At 42.9% G+C, this 22,490-nt stretch overlaps 1 protein-coding gene across 2 annotated transcripts in view; it reads left to right on the forward strand.

The window, feature by feature from the left end:
- sema6a (sema domain, transmembrane domain (TM), and cytoplasmic domain, (semaphorin) 6A) overlaps nt 1-22,490 on the forward strand; it is a 79,050-nt gene that overhangs the window by 29,534 nt on the left and 27,026 nt on the right. For both annotated transcript variants that reach the window (XM_050051290.1, XM_050051291.1), the window contains exons 7-14: nt 643-762; nt 1,274-1,362; nt 4,935-5,152; nt 8,492-8,623; nt 10,432-10,587; nt 13,751-13,924; nt 15,604-15,744; nt 15,876-15,953. In XM_050051290.1, coding sequence (XP_049907247.1) covers nt 643-762; nt 1,274-1,362; nt 4,935-5,152; nt 8,492-8,623; nt 10,432-10,587; nt 13,751-13,924; nt 15,604-15,744; nt 15,876-15,953 — 1,108 coding nt within the window. The remainder of the gene's footprint in view (nt 1-642; nt 763-1,273; nt 1,363-4,934; nt 5,153-8,491; nt 8,624-10,431; nt 10,588-13,750; nt 13,925-15,603; nt 15,745-15,875; nt 15,954-22,490) is intronic.

Here is a 22,490-nt window from a genome sequence, read left to right on the forward strand (position 1 = left end):
CTGCCTGTTTAAAGCTGAGGAGGAGAGTAAACGCCTTGCTTGACCAGTTAATGTGTAGCAGAGCTGCTTGGAAGGAGCTGGAAGCACTGAGTAATCAAGAGGGTTCCTCTGACTGCTATCCTTTCAATTATGTAGTTTGAGTTTCCACTGTGGTTATAGCCAAGGCAGGCTGAGGTCATGCTGGTGGTGGATTGTGTTTGTGGAGCATGTGTGTGTGTACGTATGTGCAGGCATGTGTGTGACTGCGGGTTTCTGTGGGGCTTTAAGACTGTGTGTATGCATGTAGGGCGTCACTGTTTGTTTGTGCTTTTGAAGTGTGTTTGCGAAAGTGAGCAATTACAAATGTGCAACATGTTTAAGTGTGTGTAGAGCCTTGTTTGTTGTCCATCAGAGAGTCTCTTCAGTGTGTGTGATTCATTCATTTTCCAGGTCTGAGCCATCTGAAACATTTTTGTGTATCCAGCCACAGAGAGCAGGAATCTCTGAGTGGCTTTTTGCATTTTTCTTTTGACTGAACTTTCCTCTCTTCACCTTTTTCTCATCCTTTATCGCTCTCTCTTTCATTCTCTCCTCATTCTTCTGCCCTCTCCATCTCCGTCTTCCCCTCTTATTGCTCTTTCCGTCTCTGTGTTCCCTCTCCAGATGGCAAGCTGTACTCGGCCACCGTAACAGACTTTCTAGCGATTGATGCGGTCATCTATCGTAGCCTAGGAGACAGCCCGACTCTGCGCACTGTCAAACACGACTCCAAATGGCTGAAAGGTGAGTGGTGGGGACACACAAACACAAAGTCTCCGTGGTTGGAAAGCGCCAAGCTGACTGACAAGTTAGAAAACAAACTTGTGTTTTGACATGCTTGCTTGACCATGTGTTCGTGATTTATGATTTGTGTATATGTGCTGCTGTGTATGAATATAGGTATGAAGAGCAGGAGAACTTATGCTAATGTTGCACGCTCTGTTTGATGCAGTCATTTTGCCAACCTGCCCTGGTAGAGTTGATGTAGCCAGGAAATTGCTCTGCCCTGGGGAGAAACAAGCACAAGTCCAGCCTGTCACAACTCAATAGAGAGATCCCTCTCTCCTTGCATGCAAAGTGTTTCGCTGATATGATGGATGATAGATTGAGGCACTCAAGGCTCACAGTCGGCGCTTTTCTGCATAATATGACAGAAATTCCGGCTGTTTACTGTGAAATATGGTGTCAGAACTGTTTTGTCACGTTAAAAACGTCACTTTGACTCATATTTTGTTATATTTTTTCCCTCCTGCAGAGCCCTACTTTGTTCAGGCAGTCGATTACGGAGACTTCATCTACTTCTTCTTTCGGGAAATTGCTATGGAGTACAACACAATGGGGAAGGTAAGTACAGGCCCTATTCTCCTGCTATTGTTTGAACCATAATCAGAGGTGACTTCCTATTTACTGGGAGAATCGGGAAACGCCTGAGGAAACTAACAGGATATGGGTGTTTCACATAACTGGAAGAAGGCTTTCAGGAGCTGTAAAGTGGCCAAACATTTTTCAGTAACAGATAAACATTGGGCAGGATGCATGACCTAAAATAGATCCAAAAAGAAAAATCTGTGGATGTCTGGAGATCCCATTTTGAAGTCTAAATATACCGCTTGAATTGCACGTCCGCATCCGTCCGGCAATGCTCCCATTTGACCTATCGTCTGAATGTTTCCCAGGAGGAATTCCACCTGAGTGTCTCTGAGGAAATGAGACGGAGTGGAAGAGAAAAGGTTGAAGGAGAAACAGGCTTTCCTCAGGTGTTACAGTAACAGGCATTTTTCTATTAATCTTCTCAATTCAGTTTCGGACCCTGAAAGGGTTTAATTGGATACCAGGTAGGAGAAAATCCGTTATGGAAATGAATCGCTCAATATGTATTCTTCTGAATAAATTAAAGGAAACACACAAGAGAGGGTGAGAAAGAGAGGGGACAAGAACAGAGCGGAGGTAACGAGAAACACAGAAATAATGGATTCTCTGCCAGAAGTGACAGGCATGTGTTATACGAGCATGAATACAGATCAGGCCTCTCAATCTGCTGGGTGTTTTGAAAGCAATGTCAGTATAATTATGCGTGTGGTGGTGGAACTGATGGTGCAGAGAGCAATTTAACATTTAGTGAATGATATCTCTTCATTATTATAAAGTAGATTGGCCTTCCCTGACAATGTAAGCAGTCATTTGTGCTTTATGGCAAATTGATCAATCTGCTGTGGCAGGTTTGTGTTTGCTTCGGTTTTAATGTTGGATTGTTACATTGTTATCTGGAAAATGCAGAACGATAAATATTTCATTACACAAGTCAATTAACAAGCCTTGGGTGAGGTGTTTGCTCGGTGTGAGTGATCTGTGTATTTGTGCTTTGTTTATGTGAGTGTGTGTGCAGGTAAAACACAGATAAGCCAGTGTTCGGCTATCTTTAACAAGTAGAAATGTGAGAAACTGAACTGCTACATGTAAAGCTGACGTAATTCCACATTCAGTTTGACATTCTCACCTGTTCTGTGTAAGACTTTTTCTGTAATCTCAATGCTCTATAATCCCACAGGGAGCAGGCCCATGTTGGTGGGTGTGTTTGACAGTGTGAGTGAATGGGCATGTGTGTTTCCCGCATGCATTTTTGCATTGGCTGTGATGTATGCATGGGTGAGGGTGTGTTTATGTGTGGTTGTCTGCAGTCGCGTGTGTGTGTGCTGAGCTCTGGTTTAAATGCATGTTCGCTCCCATTCGCACTGTTTACTCTGAGGCACGGTTTCAGGTCAGGGTTAGATTTATTGCTGGTAAGTATAGTGTGACAACGACTAATTACAATACTCACTGTGTGATCTTACGGCTGGGATGTAATTACAGCGCCGGCTCCTATTTGAAGCTGTATACTTTAAATTTTCTGTTGCCAGGTGCTGACTCTTTAACAGCATATCAAACACACCAATTTACTCATCTGTGTCTTTAATTTGCTATAAAGTGATGAAATGTTGGATTAAGACACTGTTGTGTATGTTTCCATGATTTTGGAAACAGCAGTTGAGGAAACAATTTCACTATCAGGTCCATTTAGTAGCTGTGAAGGCACTTTCAATCAATTCAAATGACATTTTGTCCAGTTGTCATGGAAATGTTCAGCCTTAAAATGAAAAAATAACTTTAGTCATATTTGCTTAATCTGTCACTATATTCTGACAGTAGTACACGAGACATATTGCTGCTCGTCCACACGCTGCACCGACAACAGCAGCGTACATTGGAAAGACAAATAAACAAAAGAAGACCAACAATGAAAAGCAGGCATAAAAGAAAGCCAGAGCTAAAATGAGATAAACATTGGAGTAGCTCAGGTGGAGAGAGCTGCATGACCTGAAAGAATTCAAAACCAATGCCGGCTCGAGTATGCTCTAACTCTTTCTTTTATGCTTGCTTTTCATCCTCTGTCTTCTTTTGTTTGGTTGTCTTTGCAGTGTACGCAGTTTTTGGCAAAACAAGGATGGGCAGTTTTTGTGTTGCTTGTGGTTGTTTCTCAGCCATTGTGTTTGCAAAGCTCCTAAAGCCGTGCACTGAAGATACTGAGCTTGACTGAGCGATGGTACGTGTCTTTTTTTAAAATTTTTGTTGCATCACTTCCCCGCGGGCTGTCTGCTCCTGGAATTCAAACCGGACCAACATAGCGGCTCGTATGAAAACATTCTCAAATATTAAGAAGTTCACCAAAATGTGTTTCTAAAAACAGGCGAGAAATAAGCCATGCAGCTGCTGACTTTGAATCTGCCGTCCTTTTAGATTGGCAATGATTAGTATAAAAGTTTTCTGGGAGTTTCCAGTGCACTTATCGCCCCTGATTTGCATAATATAGCCCAGCCAGTACCAGAATGCATTGCATGGCCGCTTACATAGACAATGAATGGGGTTTTTTAATCATTCTTTAGTATGAAAATGACTCTGTATACAGTTTAGACACATGGGTGGCGAGCAATTGTTCAATTATTGACACTGCATTAGAGACTCCTCCTGGCTTTGATTGGTTGTTTTCTGTCAGGTGTACTACTGTGAAGATAAAGCGGCAGTTTCAGCATATATAACAGATTACCCACTTAACCTTGACAGACCTCTCACCCATGCCGGTGTAAAAGCTTTAAAGTAGCATGGATGATACAGTGTTGTCAAAAGGTCCAGAACAGGTACTAAATTGTGGTGAGACTGTTTCTCAATGTAATATCCTCATTAAAATGCCCAGTGAGAAATTAAAGGTGTAGAGTTTACTGGGTGTAAAAACATTTTTTATATAGGAAATCATGGCCCTATTATGCTTACAACCTTTAACATAAAACTCGAAGAGGCTCTTCAGATGCATAAATGGAACTATTTCATATCCAAAAGATGACAAATTGTGAAACAAAGTGCTTTGGTTGCAGTTTTGTTAAACCAACGTCTGACCTTAAAGGGGAGCTCACATCAAAGTCTGTTTACAGGTCTTGGGGAGCACTACTGCACATGTGAAAATAAGTTGTGTAAAGCCTTGGTACACAAAAAAATTAAGAAATTACCTCAAGTGATGTCGCTTGAGGAAACACTGGTTGAAAATGAAAAACTTCTAGTGGTGTGGAGTTAGACAGCAGTGAGCTTTCCAGAACTCTGTACTCTGCTCCTCATCTTTGCTTAAGATTAGCAGCCTTACGAGCCCACTTGAATCTCCGACTGAACTGTTGGCAGGCGAGTTGCATTGTGGGTAATGTAGGTGCCAGGTTTTGTCAAAGAAGATGTTCTGCTGCACCAGTTTTGATCATTGTCTTTTAAGCAGTCCATCTTGAGTCTGACACTGTTATAGGAGTGCAATGAGAGACTGCAGACATGACACAGATAACTGTTGATGTAAATGTCAGAGCTACTCGTCTCAATGTAACATCTCAACTGTGTCGCGTCAGGTGGTGTTTCCTCGGGTGGCCAGGGTTTGTAAGAACGACCGCGGCGGCTCACCCCGTGTCCTGGAGAAACAGTGGACCTCATTTCTCAAGTCTCGCCTAAACTGCTCCATCCCCGGTGACTCCCACTTCTACTTCAACATCCTGCAGGCCGTGACAGATGTCATCCACATCAATGGAAGAGACGTGGTGATGGCAACCTTCTCCACACCGTACAACAGGTAACTAAGGAATGGAGTATTAAATAAAGCTTTGAGAAATCAGCACCTTAAGAGGTTTGAGGGTAGCAACAGATGGAAGTGATTTGAGGTTATTTTATTCAGCTATCTTCTTTTCCTCCGCCTCAAATGAGTTCACATGTGTCAACAACTGTTTTGCACTTTCCATTTATTAACCCGATCATCTTTCTCGGTTTGATGCTTTTAAAAATGCCTTCAATTCATCAACATTATGACAGTCTGACCTTTGTTAATGTTATTAGCGTGTGCCCCCGCTGTGCCTCTTGGCAACATGTAATTCCAGAGACTACTGGGTCAACATTTACATCCTCTGTCAGAACAGTTGTGCTGCCCTTTTGACATGCAGGTGTTTAATCATATTTTCCCCTTTTTACAATTCATATTCCGAGCTGCTTTCATATTCATAGGCAGGGGGAGTTGTTATCTAAATTGAAAATTACCACAAAGCCATAGAGCTTGGCTGATAGCTCGCACATATTGTAATTTTCCATTTTATGGCTGCTTTTTAGCAGATAAGACAATTGCTTGTGACAATGCAATTGAGCATGGTTAATGGACATTAAAACCCAATGAAGCAGTGCCTCTGAAAATTTCTATAAGCGCTGGTTTTGATCCTGGCATTAATTTTCCATTTCATAGTCAGGGGGTGAAATTAGAGGGAGCACATTCAGACTGTAGGCACTAGCACTCAGGGTTTGTGCCGTTTAATTGTCTGTCTGTCTGGTTGGGTTGCTACCTGGCCCAGTCGCTCGCTAACTGGCTGGCTCGCTCACCATCTATCTGCCCTGTTAGCAGCCTGATATAAACAGGCATATGACTGTCTGACTTTCTGTACATATCCAATACAGTGGGCAATTACTGTAATTTAGCAGCTAAGCCAAGAATTAACAACTCTCTGACCTTGCGCTCTATAATACCGCCCTTGTGTATTCTGTCTCCCCGATGTCTCCATGAGTTTAACCCATGATGCAACAGCTAGAAAATCCAGCCAGCCTAGAGACATTTCTCTTTTAAAAGGATAAACAATTCCTAGTTTGAAATCGAATTTATGAGCGCAGATGCTTGAAAAATGGAGAAGTGACTCAGCAATTTGCTATGCATTGATTCCTCACAGACGGACAGAGGCCAGTTGGTCCGCTGCTATCACAAGACGGGTGTTTTTCCCCTTAAATGACTGGCAATAAGATAATCTGTTGTCTGTATTTCTTGCTCAACAGTGGACTTGTGATGAACTTTGATGCCTTGAGGCCTCTGGGGAAACCCAGTGTTGGAGGGAAAGGTTAGGGAATGTGTGTCCTCATGAGGCTCAACAGGCCCAGACACTGTAGCTCATAGACTATTCAATGCAATAACATTGCCAGAGGTGGGGGACTCAAGTCAGACTTGAGTTGCAAATTTAAGGACTTGAGACCTGCTTGGATAACAATGATAAAAGACTCGACTTGAGACTTGACTTAGACTTGAGACCAAACATGAAAGAGTTTATCCTTTTCGTGATTGTCTGCATTTCTAGATAGTGAGAAGTTACATTTTGTTTTTGCGACATCATTGAGTAATTTCAAGTGCAATGCACCCAAACCTGGCAACCTATAGCACACAGCAGACCAGCAGAGGCCACCATACGAGGCAGCTTTCATAGAGGGGGTTAGTCCTATAATAACAAAATTTGGATTCAAGGATTATGTTGTCAATGAAGGGGGTAAGAAGAGAACAATTGTATGTACTGTTTGTAGCACAGAAATTAGTGACACGACCACCACAATATCCAACTTGATCCATCACTACTAACTTATTCATTTGTTGTATGGTCAAATGTTATATAGAAAGCTAATGTATGACCAGATAATCAGACTTTCATACTTGACTTGCAACTTGCTTGACCTGAGCAATGATTTGACTCATTGGGAGGTTGCTGCTTGGTCTTAACCTTCAAGTCTCAAGGAAGTCCCAAGTTACTGTGGTGAGATTCAAGCCAGTCAATTCGAAGGTTAAGACCAAGCAGCAACCTCCCAGGTTGACAAATGAAGCCAATGCAGAAGAGCCAATAACTGCAGCTTATCGAATGTCCATTGGAGTCTGGCTCCAAAACAAAATAAATCCCCACAGACCCCTATGTTGAAATGCCTTTACAGCAGAAATAAGCATGTTTACAGCCATGTACAAAAACATTGTGGTCTCTACAGATAATTTCAACATTCTGAAAACTATGGGGGATGGATTTTTTTTTAAACTCACCCATTTACATTTTATTAAGGCCCTAAAGTTACCTCTTTTACACTACCTCTTAAAGGTGGGATTTTCATGCCGTAATGCCGCCTCGCTGTTCTGTATAAAAGGCACAATCGCGGAATGGGAGGACAGAGTTGTCTCGCCTTTAAGGTGGCATTGAAAGAATTAACATCGCCAAAACAACCTCGCATAAACGGAAAAAACGAATTGGATTATGGGTGGCACAGGTGTGACATTTTGCTGATGTATTACGAGTGTGACCCACTGCGGGAGATTTAAAAAGCAGCTGATAGCAGTTAGCAGCTAACTTAAAGAAAGAAGAAAAGCGGACACCTGGTAAAAAATAAGGTCCAGGAACCTCTTTACCTTCAAGCACACCTATCTGAAATCACACACTGGAGTGGTATGATGCTGCCGTCAATTTGGTTCTCTGTAAAAATGCAAAGACGAAAAGAAGCAAATTTATAGCAGTCCTATAGAGCGATCTCTGTGTCAAGAGGGCGTAAGAGTTAGATCCACCCCTCGCTCATCCACAGCTCCTCCCTACTGTCCAAATATGGTCACATCTGGCTCCAGAAAGCCAAGACGTGGACTGTCAAAATGCTGCACTCGAGGCTTCAAAATGGCCCTGCACAAACCAATGGGTGATGTAATGGTAGCTACGTCCAGACTATGGTTAAGACTTAAGACTTGCTTGTGACTTGCACATGTGAGACTTACTCCCACCTCTGGTATATGGACTTGGAATTAGAAAAATTAATTAGCGCTATTTAGATAAATGGAGGAAACTGCAAAGTCTTTGTTAAATAAGTGTGGATAAAGAACTTGACACCTCTTATTTTTGTTATCTGGCAAAAACCTCGACAGCATGGAAAACTTGACTGTATCACCCAGTGTGAGCATGCAACAGCTAAAATGAGCCATTCTCGAGGGATTTAACCCTTCTGAAAGGGGATTGTAAGTCCATGTTTCTGTCTCTTGGTGATAGTCCAGACTTGGCAAGGTGTTTCTTTGATATGTTTAGTTGAGAGGATTGTTTATATGAGGTTTTTTTGTGTGTGTGTGTGTGTGTGTGTGTGTGTGTCATGGCAGTATTCCAGGCTCAGCGGTGTGTGCCTATGACATGGCGGAGGTGGCCAACACGTTCACAGGGCGTTTCAAAGAGCAGAAATCCCCAGACTCCACCTGGACGCCTTTTCCTGAAGAGAAGGTTCCCAAGCCAAGGTACAACAGCAGTTAATTAACCACAGCACACTCACACACACATGGGATTTAATACAGTCGCACACACGTTCAGTATAGTCACTCACACATTCTCTCTTCCTCTCTTTCTTCTCGCTTCTGGCTCACACACACACAAGATATATGGCCCCCTAATCAATGTGTGCAACTTGTTGAATTACGATGTGTTAATATCACCACACTTCAATCACACGTTACGTCAGTTTTCCATAGATCCCTGCTTTTATTTTACGTCACGTTGCGTCACACCCACATACTGTATGCACAGATATTACCTCTTTCCACAGTTGCACCCCCCAACCCATTACCTCACCTCTCCCGCACACGCAGCTGCATCAAAGAAGGACTCAGTATCAACAAATGAAGCATGAGATCATTTTACAGATGGCTGGCTAATTCCACAAATGCACCAGCCTGATCAATCTCCCATCTATTGCTTGCTAATTAGCGCGCTAAGAGCTGCTCTCCTATCCTCCAGAAAAAAAAGCAGATTTACTACAAAGATCTGGGCCACGATAATTGTTGGTACCCTGTGTGTGTGTGTGTGTGTGTGTTCCCATATGGCTGAGAAGGCGGTTCCTCACCAGAACAGAGCCTGTCCTGTACTTTCTTTGCATTCATTAGCGTATATGTGAGAGTTTGCTCAATTAGCATGTAATTACCTGTTTGTGTTCCACAAGGTCAGGCGTTGCGAATATCCGATTGTTTCTGAAGCGATTGATGTGATTGATTTCATTTCTCATCCACTGCTGCGTTCAGACCTTTTATCTGCAGGCAAACAGACGGAGAGTTGTAACAATGCCACCTAGGTCTGGCCCCGAAGCAGACTGTTCTTCCATGTGTTAGACTTTCATACTGAATCATTTACAGATTTTTTGTATTTAAGAGATGTCTGTTTCCGTTCTGCTCTCCATATGTCCACTGACATAAATGTAGCTACAGCAAAGCAAATGTTATAGCACTTGCTGTTGCTGCCCTTTTTTTTTTTTACAATGACAAATGGTTCTACAAATGTTGGCCCTTAATTTAACCATAAATCTGGAGGTCAATTAAACATTAGCAGCAACTGACTTGAACTCATTTGTCAAAAGAATTTTTTATAGAAAGTGCATGGTGAATAGTTAAAGCTCTCTGTAAAGACATGGTACACATGGATGTAGGAATGCACAGAATGGCTGAAGGATTCTCTTTCTACTCATGCCTACACAACACCACTTGAAGAAAGATGAATATGCATCTCTTGAGCACACGCGTATATATTTTTTAGAGTTCGGTCCTTACATGTTGACAGTGTCAGACATTCAGTGGCCAGCTGGCTAATATTTCTAGGACCTGGTGTGGATTATGTGGTGTGGCAGGGTATCAAAGACCACGCAGTAAAGGGATTTTACAAGCTCTCAGAGGTGAGATGCCTGCAAAGGGGATATGCTATCAAAAGCAGCTTCTCTTTTACAAGCAGCTCACCAACTCCCTGTAAAAGGATCAGATAGATAGAATGTCTCAGTGCTTTACCCCAAGTCCAGGGAAAAGAAGACATCTTGTGTCCTCTGCTCTGACCAAAGCCTCCTGGCATGAGAGTTTAGTAATTTAAGGCTGCACTCTCATTGATTTTAGGGAAGTAGAATTTTCTTTCGTCTATAGGAGCTCTGTCCGTGAAGAATTGCTCATTCCCCCCAGAGTCAATGCAGCAGTTTTTCCTTTTGTGCTTTTTCCACCTTCTTCTCACTACTTTTTCCTCCCCCATCATCCCTCCTCCTCACCGCCTTCCTCTTCCTCCTCTCCATTTGCAGGCCTGGCAACTGTGCCGGCACTCCATCCATGGAGAGGTACAAGGTATCCAATGAGTTCCCTGACGACACACTCAACTTCATCAAGATGCATCCTCTGATGGATGAGGCCGTCCCCTCCATTGCCAACAGGCCCTGGTTCCTCAAGACCATGGTCCGGTAAGTATTACACACTCCAAAGACTGTTGTCATGAGAGGTCTATGAGCCTCTTCAGCCCAGGACAATAATTACGTGAAGTACTGCTTTGAGAGTCAGGCTCATTAAAACACAGTGGTACTCCACCACAAACCAGCCGCTGACCTATTTTCGCTGTGATAGAGGAAACACTGATCTACACTTTACTATCTCTCTCCCAGAGTGACCGCATAGTGATGTGATGAAGACAGAGTAAACAGTTTCTCAGTTTCTCTTTATGTGTTAGCCATTTCATATTTACACTTATAAGCCCTTATTAAGAATTCAGCTATGTTCAGCCTTTGTTGCAAATTGCCTGTTTGGACCCTCTGAGGATATTTCAAAGAGAGGATGCTGGTGAAAAGTTTTTTTTTTTTGTACTGATGCTGGCTTTTCTCTTGAGTTCCTGGAGTTGAGCCCATTTCCCAAAAGCCAGTGCACTGTGGCTGATGCCGTTTGATCATAAAGGTCTGTCTGGCTTTTAGCTACACTACGCTGAGACATTTCAGCCAGCCTCTGGGGGAATACGACAGCACACTGCCATCCCATCGGCAAGGCTAAACTAGCTGACAAAGCATTTGGTAAAAAGTAAAAATCTAGCTTTTAATTTGGACCTGCTTCTGAATTACAGCTGCTCAAGATTTAAGGACTGCTTGCCAGACCCTTGACAGGCCTCAGTGGTGGTAACATCACTTTAAAGATGAGCTACATTAAGAATTCTTCATAGGTTTTGACAAATGCTTTGCATCGTATCACATCTTGCTGCTACTTTGCTGAGGTCTGACCTACATACCGCACTGGCTTAGTCAGAATACGAACAGCTTTCATCAAGGTTATCCCTACAATTCCCTCTGTTCATTAGTGCTCCATATCATACAGCCATATTATGAATAACACATTGTTTCCGTCTTTACATAATAAGCAATCAGACCATTTCATTTGATTTGAAATGACACCGCAGTGAACAGAGCCTTGCACGCAAGTCAGAGGTAGTTAAAAGCATTATGTAAGCACCTTGAAGCCATACGGGGTGGAAGAGGAGTGAGGCCTTTTATGATATCTGTCACAGTTTTGACGTACTGTAATACCATCCTCGAGCTGAAGTCAACTGGAAAGAAAATCAGTAATAGGGTTTGATCCTTGTTACACCCTGGAGAGGACACCCCAATATCCAGCAAGAGCTTTTGCTGCAAATTTGAAAAGCTTTTCTGTCCTGAGACTTGTTGTGCTGTGGCAGAGACCTCAGCTGGCTGGGCACAATGAATCAAATGGAGGGGGGGGAAAACACTCAGAAGAACCCCTCTTGAGATTTTTATCATCCTGAATAGGAAAGACAGTGAATGTCTTGGTCCTTGAGATTGTATTATTTTTCCGAGATCAAATCCCATTGACACAGTCCTTGGAGCTGCTGTTATGGTTGAATAGATCAAAACCACAATAGACCTTCAGATTGTTGTTATTTTTGATTGGATAAAGCCGGCGACATGGAGCATTTTAAGAGATATTTAAAGGAAACAGAAGGGGAGATGGGATAACAGGATGCGTCCTTGTTGTTTTAATGGGCTCATGGTCTAAACTGTTCTCTATTGTGAAGCTGAATTTATATTTATCACATCCAAAATAAATCCTGGTCCTTTTTTCACCCATTTTCGCAAAGAGAACCATCAGTAAAACCATTAATGAGGGTAAAAGTGGGCTTCCTAGATTTCCTGATAAGCTTTCATGTTTAATCTTTAAATCCCATCTCCTTCAATTAAAAAATCATGAAAACAAGCATTTGCATAATACACACTGATGTGCAGATATGTACCTTTCTGATAACTTTAAGAGTTTTTTGGCCCCGAAACTAATTGAGAGATGGATACTGGCATCTGTGATGCAATGAAATCAGATGGTAAAAGTAAATAGCCTCAAGAGGTATTTCTTAAAACCTGTTCTTGTTAGTTGATCACAAATAACACCCGCAAGCACAACAGGGCAACGATCCAAAACACACACTGACAGGCAGGTGTCTGATTTGCTAAGTTGAATCTTCTTGGTGTGGGGATTTTTTTTATTCTTTTTTAAATAATGAAATGAAAATTGAGTTTCATCCACCTGGTGCTGAAACTGTGTGATCAGCAGCTGTCAGTTAGAAAAGAAAGTAGAGCTCACAATTGTCGTCTGTTGCTTTTGTAGTGTGTTTCTTTCAGGGACGACCTGACATGCCCTATGGCAATCTGATTGAATTTCTAATGAAATAACAATCAATTAATGAGATTATTAAAACCGCGTAATCTCCCCTGCTGTGCCTTATCCTGTTTGAGATACCTGACGTGAATGATGGAGGCCACATCCATTGATTGATTGATAATATAATTATTATTTGGGGAATTAAATTCAACTTTTTTTTTTAGTTGCAAGACACAAATTTAAAGAGGACCTATGAGGCTTTTTCAGGTTTATAAATGTATTTTAGGTTTCTACTAGAACAAGTTCGCATGCTTAATTGTTCCAAAAACACGCTCCATTTTAGCACCTCTCTCTTTAAGCCCCCCTCCCAAAAAAGCCCAGCTTGCTATAATTGGTCTGTGCGTTTCCAGCTTTTCCATATCTTGGCGTCTCTTCACCGTCACTGCAGCCCAGGGAATGACTATAACAGAGAATAGTGGCACCTCTTACTGTGAAAAATCACCAATAAAAGCTCACAGCCGGACATGTTCCAGCAGGAAAATGGTATGAAATTGGGAAGAAATTACCAGCATTGCCTACCAAAATTATATGTTTTCCTGACGTTAGCATGCAGCATCATGTAGCAGTGCAGGCTATGTGATGGACCTCTTACAGTAGTGTGCCTGGAGCAGATGACCATATAAAGAAATATGTCATGAGCTGATGTCAGCTTGTCTCAAAAGTAGAAAGTATCATTATTTGAAACTTTAGCCACCTTTAATATGAAAATCCAACATTGTAATATGGAAATAAGGCCCCTTTAATCTCACCCCTTTTCTAAAGGTGGTCCAGTAGAGAGAGCACTGTGCTGGGATAGAGTTCAATCCCTGCTGGTGTTCTCCATCACCATCTGTTGGTCCTTCGATGGCAGGCACCTGACTAATTAATTGACTGATTGATTGGTTAATTAGTTTTACTTGGTATTCCTTCTTCCAGGTACCGTCTGACGCGCATCGTGGTGGACAATGAGGCCGGCCCCCATAAGAACCACACAGTGGTCTTCCTGGGATCCGAAAAAGGCATCATCCTCAAGTTCCTGGCCAACATGAACAGCGGCTTCCTCAATGATAGCCTGTTTTTGGAGGAACTCAACGTCTACAACCCGGACAAGTACGTACTGTCAGTCTTGGTGTCCGTGTGGATGTGTGAGAGGGATGAATAGAAATAGAGCAACACATGGATACAGTTGCTAAAAACAAAGGGAAGTCAGTTATTGCATATGTGTGTGTTATAGAGAGAGCGTGTGTGTGGTTTTGTTTCCAACCATCTCCAGACTCGGCCAACCCGCCAACCCACCAGCTCCATCAGTACCAGTCAGTTCCCCCGACCCAAGCTATGTAGTGAAGCCAGCCAGCCAGATGGCTACTCTATCATTTAAAAGTGTTTTATCAGGTTACACTCTGCCCAACCGCAGCTACTAAATTAAAGACGTAGACCCTAAGGCTCTGGATAACGTAGCGCTGTGGTTCCCAACCTCAGCGGAGCCCAGCTCCTCCAAAACGCTGGCTGATTAAAGGAAACACACACACACACTCGCACACCGAGGTCTGTGTTTGTCTTCAGAGCCAGCCCGGGATCCCTCGCTAATACATTACACGGCTGTTCGGTGCATGTATGGATGTGAGTGCGCTCACTGGGTACAGCGGGGTGAGCGAGTTAAGCATTGTTGTGTATTTGGAGTAGAAGTGAATAAGGAAAAATCAGCCACAGTATGACCCTGCCAAAGCAAATATTTAGTTGAGAGGTAATGGATGAGGGGGAACGAATGGCAGCACAAACAGAGGAGGGAGAATGAACAGAGGAGAGAGGCCCAGAGAGGAGAGATGGAAAGAAGCACGGCGAAGAATACGTTATTGTGTTAGACAGCCGAGAAGAAGGGAAGGATAGCGATGGCATGACAGGAGGGCTTTCAAAGTTACCACTGTTTATTATCCAACATGCTTCGGCCATGTGACGAGCCGCATGGAGGGGATAAAGGGCAGGCCCCTGCCTTCTCTCCTCTCTCGTTGCTGTGTCTCCTTCTTGCCTCCTCTCTGTATCTCCTCTTTGCTGCCTCTATGGCTTGGGCCGAGCATTCGTCGGCTGCCAGCCATCTGGCTTTAGTCACATATACAGTAAGTGACTTTGCCCGCCTGCTTCCCTGCCTGCCTGCCTGCCTGGCCCGATTGTCGTGCATTACCCAGTGTAGATGGACTCTAAGCCCTAATTGAGAGCGTTAATGCGGGACCAGAGCACTGCGAAAGGGGAGATTAAATCCCAGGAGCTGGATGGCGGGATGGAGAGAGGAATGGATGGAGAGAAGGGATAGAAAGCTTGACACGCCCAGAGGGATTAGAGTGTGTGCTCCTAGGAGGCAGAGTAGACAAAGAAGACTAGCGGGGATGGAGGAATGGAAGAATGGTGGAGTAGAGGGGGGAGGAATGGGTTAGTGTTAGTGGGTTTTACAGTTAAGTGCAGTGTTATTGCTGACTGCTCACAGTGCCCATCTGTCTGTTTATCTGTTGTATCTATATCACCCTTTCTTTATCTCTCTTTATCTCCCACTCTGTTTCTGACCCCATGTTCTCAGGTCCGGCTTTATCTCTGTTCTCCCTGACCTCACAGTTTGTCTCTCTGCTGCCACATCTTAATCTTCCTCTTTTTATCGCTTTAAATGAACTGTTAAATCTTATTTTATGGCCTCTTACATCTCTCCTCACCAACTTTTTTTAGGACTTTGTCCCTAAATAACCAGGTAGTTGATGGAAAGTCATGATAATCCATGTTTTATCCTCTTCTCTCTCCACCAGGTGCAGTATAGATGGTGTGGAGGACAAGCGCATCATCGGGATGCAGATAGACAGCAAGAGTCACGCTTTGTGGGTCGCTTTCACCTCCTGTGTGGTTAAAGTGCCACTGTCTCGCTGCGAAAGACACGGAAGATGCAAGAAGTGAGTTTGATAGTTGCACATGAAATTGTCATTGACAAACAGCAAAATGGTTTTGATTCCCTCTGATAGGGAAAAACACTATTCCACTTCACAACATGACCAGGGGCTGATTGTATGTGTGTTATACCCAGGTCTTGTATAGCCTCCAGAGACCCGTACTGTGGATGGGTGTCAGATGGAGCCTGCAAACAAGCGGTTGGCAACCCCAAGTAAGTAACATGTTAACTAAGACGATCAGTATATAGATTTTTTTCACAGAAAGAGACATTTTGTCACAATATAAAAAGCACAGGCGTAAAAAGTAAATTGAGTGATGGGTGCATCCATTTAGCTGCATGATTGGTTCTCCAAAACAAATTTGCTGTAATTTAAAATGACAGTTCGCCCCAAAATCAAATTCATATTTTCCCTCTTACCTGTAGTGCTATTTTTGCTTTGGTGTAAGTTGTGAGTGTTTGAAATATCGACCGCAGAGATGTCTGCCTTTTCTCAAACAAAATGGAACTAGATGGCACTCAGCTTGTGGTGCTTAAAGCACTGAAATATACATTTGAGAAACTCACCAGCAATGTCTCTTTCCAGAAATCATGACCTTGTTACTAAAGACCTTGTTGTGAGCAGTTTCATGTAGGAACTATTTTCTTTCTGCCAAACTATGCCCACCAACTGTATCACTGCACAGAAGGAAGCGTGCATACTGCTAGCACTCATGTAGCGCCACTAAGTTAGCTAATGTTTCAGTTTAGCCAAGGAGGATGCCATTATCTCACTTTGTCACAAGCACGAGCCTTTCATCTATGAGCAGATGCACACTTCCTTCTGCATGGTGATACAGTTGGCGGGTGTGGTTTGGTAGATAGAGAATAGTTCCTACATGAAACTGCTCACAACAAGGTCTGTGGATTATCTTGGAGCACCACAAGCCGAGCGCCATCTAGTTCCATTTTATTGGACAGAAGGCAGACATCACCACAGCGGATATTTCCAACAATCTGCAACTCACACCAAAACAATTTAGAGTGATAAATAGCACTATATGTAAGAGCAAAATATGTGTTTTTGATTTGGGGGTTAACCGTCCCTTTAAACTGCTGGCAGTACCAAAAAAGGTGCAGTCTCTGATTCTAATCCAATACATTTTTTTTGTCAAATTCAGTGAATATCTCCTCATGGACCGCCAGCTGTTCGTTGTGTGTGTGTGCACTGAAAAAAATCTGGTGATCATACACAGCCCTGGCTCTGTAAATGGGAAACAAACAAAGTGGCTCAGACCGAGCTACACAGCACTATGTCGGCTAATCTCCCTTGACCATGTCCCTGCACACGAGGCGCAGAGTTACACTACAATAGAGATATTACTGTAGTTTCCTAAGTAGCACTTTATGTGCCTTTAATGTGTATGTTTAGGAACATTTAGGATCTTATCAAAAGAAAAGTTTAAAATGGGAATTTACAGAGAAAGACTACAAGAACTAGCAGCTCCTCTGATTTTGTAATTGCGTATAGTCTGTAATTACTTTGAAATCTGTGGAATTGAATCAATTTTACATTATGGGACTTCTAAAGTCAATGTTTGTCCCCCAAAGCCTGAATTAATTGTGAAAGACCTTTCATTGCAGTTACAACACAGTCATACATTGTGTTGTATAGTGAGAGAAGTAATTAATGATGCCTGCCACTTTAAAAATCCCGAGACGCACATGTGTTTTCCGAGCAACTTTTATAAAACGGTATTCCACCGTCTCTGTCATGCCTGGTGGCATTCCTCTCTCGATTTGTCGTGTCTGTGATCTTTCTAATTTTATGGTGTGTAAGTGCAATTTCCTCCAGCTGAAAGGGCTATTGGAAGGATGAATGGAAGGAAAGTGTTGTTTGCCCCAGGCTCGGGGTTGGGTACGCAGGGCTGGGGAAAGCTCGATGGTCGCGGTAACTATAATTTGTGGCTGTAGTTATGACACAGAACCAGATTATGCTTTCTGAACAAACAGCATATGGAGTTTTGTGGTGGGAAAAAACATTTTACAGATGAAGTCATAACAAAAGGACCAGTGCTCCAGTGGCTATTTGACGTTGAATGAATTTGATCCCCCCTGCTGCAAAATGATTGGTCTGGCACGCCAATGCACCAAAGGCACACGTACCCACACGTACCCACAAGTACACACAAAACTTGTCCTCGAAAAACACACACGGAGAACTATCCTATTATTATTCCGTAAAGCTGCAGTGGACTGCTCTGATTGAGTTTCCACTTTGGAGCTGAGGCCGACACAGAGGCATTAAAAGGGCAGATGACCTCCCTTCTTTACTGTACAATATTTCTAAGTGAGAGAGGGGGGTGGATTAGGGCCGGTAGGATCTATTGGTCCGTGGTGAGCTATTCAAAGCATTTGCCAGGCTGGACAGAAGGAGGAATGAAACGAGGGAGGGGAGAGTCAGAGGCATTTTGGTGTTAAATAACAAGGTTTGCTCATACAAACAGGTCCCTGCAGAGAAGGGACTTCTCTTTCTTAACACCGGTTACTTTTTCTTGTCCTCATTAAGATAAATGCTCCTGCTGCAGCACCTCTTCCTGTTTCCTTGCCCATTTGTAAACTGAGCCAGCAACCTATCTATCTTCTTACCTGCCCATCCCTGTCTGTATCTATTTTTATCCACCTTTCTTTTTCTATCTTTCCTCTGACATATTCTTCCTCTCTTGCATGCTTCCCCTCCTTTCTTCTTCCATCTGGCCTCAGCGCGAGCGTGCCAGCTTTCCCATGTGGAGTTATGCCTCTCATACCTACTGCCCATATACAGCTTGCTCTCTGGTCTCCTGCAATATGGTCCCCAGACACCCCCTGTTCATGCATATTATCTCTTGTGATTTTATATGTTTGTCATTATGTGAATTATGTACATGAGTGTGTTTCACTGACAACAGATCGGCATATTAATAATTATTAGTTAATTATCTACAGGAGCTCAATATGACATTCAGAGTATAGCCTAAGTATGATTCAGAGGTTGTCTGCACACAGTTCCCAAGGTGGAGGTGGCTGAGCTGGCGGTTAGCAGCTAATGGTGCTAATGGTGTGAACAGCACTAATAACAGCAACAGTGCTGACAGAGCTAACAGTGTTAATCGAGGGGGTGGCCGCTAAGCTTCTGTGCCACCTCTGTCCCGTTGTCAGCGGTTACCCTATACGAGCGCAATGCAGAGTGGCAGAGATTAATCAGCCAGCGCAGGGACTCCCATGCACATTCTCACCGCCCACCACAACAACCAATTTCCCTGACACACCAAGCAAACGGTCGACCATCAGTCGATATCCAGCTGCCTGTGAGCATCTGTTGCCTTAGTTGTTGCAGTTTGCGGTTGCGGCAATAGTCAGCCCTTACTGGCTGTTTTTATGGCCGATTCAGCATTCTGAATCAGCGTCGGAGCTGGTGGAGCTCGTCGAAGCTCGTTAGTAAGTGAAATCACTGTGATTGGTAGTTCAGATCAGAGCATGAGAAAGAGAAACAGAAATGAGGAAACCATTTTCTTTTTTAGTCACTGAGCTCTTAAGCACAAATGTTTCTCAGTATTTTGTGTTATGTTCACTAGCGCACAATAAATATCATTTGTTCATTCAACTTCTGCTTGTGGGTTAATGTGCTAACTGGCTGACTAGCATCTTGAATAGGTCCTGTTGATCCTCTGGTTTCCCGCCTGCTAGCACAGATAGTTATTTCCTCACATAGGCGCAGAACATACCTGCTAGTTGGCAGCTGGCTGTTGTCTTTGTGTTGTGTTCAAGCACAACTTTTTGGCAAAGAAACAGGCAGTGTGAGGCAATTCAACAGTCGGCCTTCATTGCCACTAGTTCTTTGATGTCAGTTTGAAGTGTCGGGGTCTTAACAGAGAAGCTCGGATTATAACACACGCAAACACAGTGGGACTTCAGTCTCTGCTTAGGATGCTATTACTCCACTACTGTTTGCTAGTATATTCATGCTCTTAATATCGTATAGAGCTCCTTTAAGCCATTTTCAGAACCACCAGACCTGACTCATCTTTGGGTCAGGGGTTGGGGTCAGACACTGATTAAATATGCACACATATACTGACTTATTACCTTGTGAAACCCTCGTTAATTAAAGCCCAAGTTTACTGCAGGTATTCCTTCTTAAATCAAAGCAATGAATCAAAATGAATGGGAGACTTTGAGGAAGCATTGTGCATACTTACTTTACACTGTATGTACAGTGTATTAGGTCCCTGGTCGCACATTCACTCTTGATATGAATTATTAATGCTATTATGCCTGACCTGCATTTCAGCAACCAAGTCCCCTTTAGTGCAACCACACATCTCACATAATAATCACATCTGATGCAAGATAATATAAAATGCTGCCTCCAGTTATGTACAGTGCAGTTTGAGTCTGATTTAAATATGCATCATGCGGTTGCAGTGGGATCTTAACCCTGAGCTGAACCGTCTGTAGTGTCACACTGGAACACATTGCAATTCTGTTGCTATAATGCAGCCGCTATGGGACCTGAACCCTTTAACTGAGGGTTCATACTATAGTTCATTCGCTTTCATATGTGCCAAGTACGGCCCCGACGCTGCATCTGTAGTGTGACTACTCATTGTTAATTCATCTCGAGACCAATGGGATTTAAACCTTGTAATCTTAATCTCAACACAGTCTCACCATAGTCTGTAATGTTATTATCAACCATGGAAACCATGACCACAAGGTTGCCAGTGTTTTGGTGTTGTAGAGGCCAAACAACATTTCATAGCAGGGTGGTGCGAGGCGGCGAAGTCTGTGAGGAAAATCTGGCAGATACCAAGAGTGCTTGGGAGGCATTTGTGCTCAGACAGGTTTAATTGTGCAACTCTGCGTCTGCTTTGTGATTATGACTTTGTATGATAAGCAAATCAGATAAGCAGATTAAATGAACCCCCAGATATGAAAAGAGGATGCGGTTGTTGTTGTTTGTGTGGCTGTTATTGTGGTTGCTTTTGAAGGGAAATTAGTTATCAAGAGGGCAAAATTTACCATCTCCGTCCCAATTAAGGTTCTGTGAAACTAGAGGGAAAGATGAATAGTAAATAAATGAATACATTACATTTTTCAATAATCTCCAACATATAAATATACATGAAGGAGTGACTTTGACTTTGTTTCTGATCTGAGAAAGGAAAAGCCAAAATTCAATTGTATTTTCCTCCTGAAGCTCTCCTGTCCTTGTTGTCAGGTTCACGCTTTTGACTCTGATCAGGGGATACGGGGTGGATGATGCTGTTTTGGAAAATCATTCTTCTTCATGCTATAATTGTGACCAGTGGAGGGTGAGGAAGATGAGAGGCGGGTGGACAGGCAGGAGGAGGAGGACTAGTGAGATGGGGGGAGCTGAAGAGGACTGTGAAAAGCTGTCATGCGTGACTGTGATCCTGGTTGACAGTTGGTCCGCTCTGTTTCACAGATCTCCTTACTGCCTGCTTGGTGGTCTTTCAGGAAGAAAACAGGTCTCCGTGCAGATTGCATCAGAAAATAACATCTCCGAAACTCTCTACACCCGCTCTTTCTCCCTCTGTGTCATATGATGGCCCTCAAGCATGGTTACCCCTCACTGCCCTGGTCTTCGCCCATGTGATTGGGACTACAGCCTCATATCTTCGCTGAACTATGATGTCAAATACTGTGAAATAGGAGAAAGACTTGAACAAAGTGAAGTTCTCATAAAAGCAGTTTCACTTTTTGTACATTTCATCCATATTTTTTAAAGTAAGATTTCAACACTTGGATAATATTTTTAGTGACTCTCTTGCCAAGATCAATACCACTTTCATGTACAGTGAATATGAAGCTGGAGCCAGCAGCAGGTTAGCTTAGCATAGCATAAAGACTGTAAACAGGGGGAAATGGCTAGCCTGACTCTGTTCAATAACAAAACCCACCTAGCAGCACCTTTAGAGAAAGGAGGAGATGATGTGTCATGACATAAAAAGCATCAAAAAAATCCATGTAATGTTGTACAAATATTGAAGAAGTCCACATAAGGTAGACAATGGGTCAAACAAACACAGGATCTTCACCCAGGAGGCCGCATCCTGAAGTCAACCTTGACTTCTTTTAATAACTACATAGCCTAGTATGCTAGTACATGTAGCATGCTATGCTAGGGACATGTGTTGACTGTTCTATGTGTCATGTGACAAATGTCATGTTATGTTTGTGACAAAAGTACTTATTTCATACCAAACCATAATGTTTCTCTTAAACTAACCAGGTAGTTTTGAAGTGGAACTGCAACCATTTTACGCCATTAAGGATGTGTTTAACCCTATGGGCCCGAACGACGCATAGTGTGTCCAAATTCACATTCGTTATTCTCTGTGGATTTTCTCCGCGACCGTGCGTCATAGCGAGAAGCCACGCATATCACGTGAAACAGCGGAACTGTAGCTTTCCGACAAGGCCAAGCACTTGTCGGTAGTCCATTGTTTTTATAGTGAAAAAAAAAGATAAATTTACACTAAAATGATGTATAACAGAGCTTTCATACGGCTTTGCACACACATTACTCTTGGATGGATTACTCGCGAACGCAGGCTCGCACGGAAATGCCACGTATATCACATGAAAGCGCAGGAGCAGAGCTTTCCAGTGATGCCACACACATCATTGTGCTGTCATCCCATCACGCTATAAATACAGATTGATTGTCTACAAAATAAAAACCTGACGAATTTCTTTACAATCCAT

The sequence above is a fragment of the Epinephelus moara genome, chromosome 8 (genome assembly GCF_006386435.1).
Source record: "Epinephelus moara isolate mb chromosome 8, YSFRI_EMoa_1.0, whole genome shotgun sequence".
NCBI lineage: Eukaryota > Metazoa > Chordata > Actinopteri > Perciformes > Serranidae > Epinephelus > Epinephelus moara.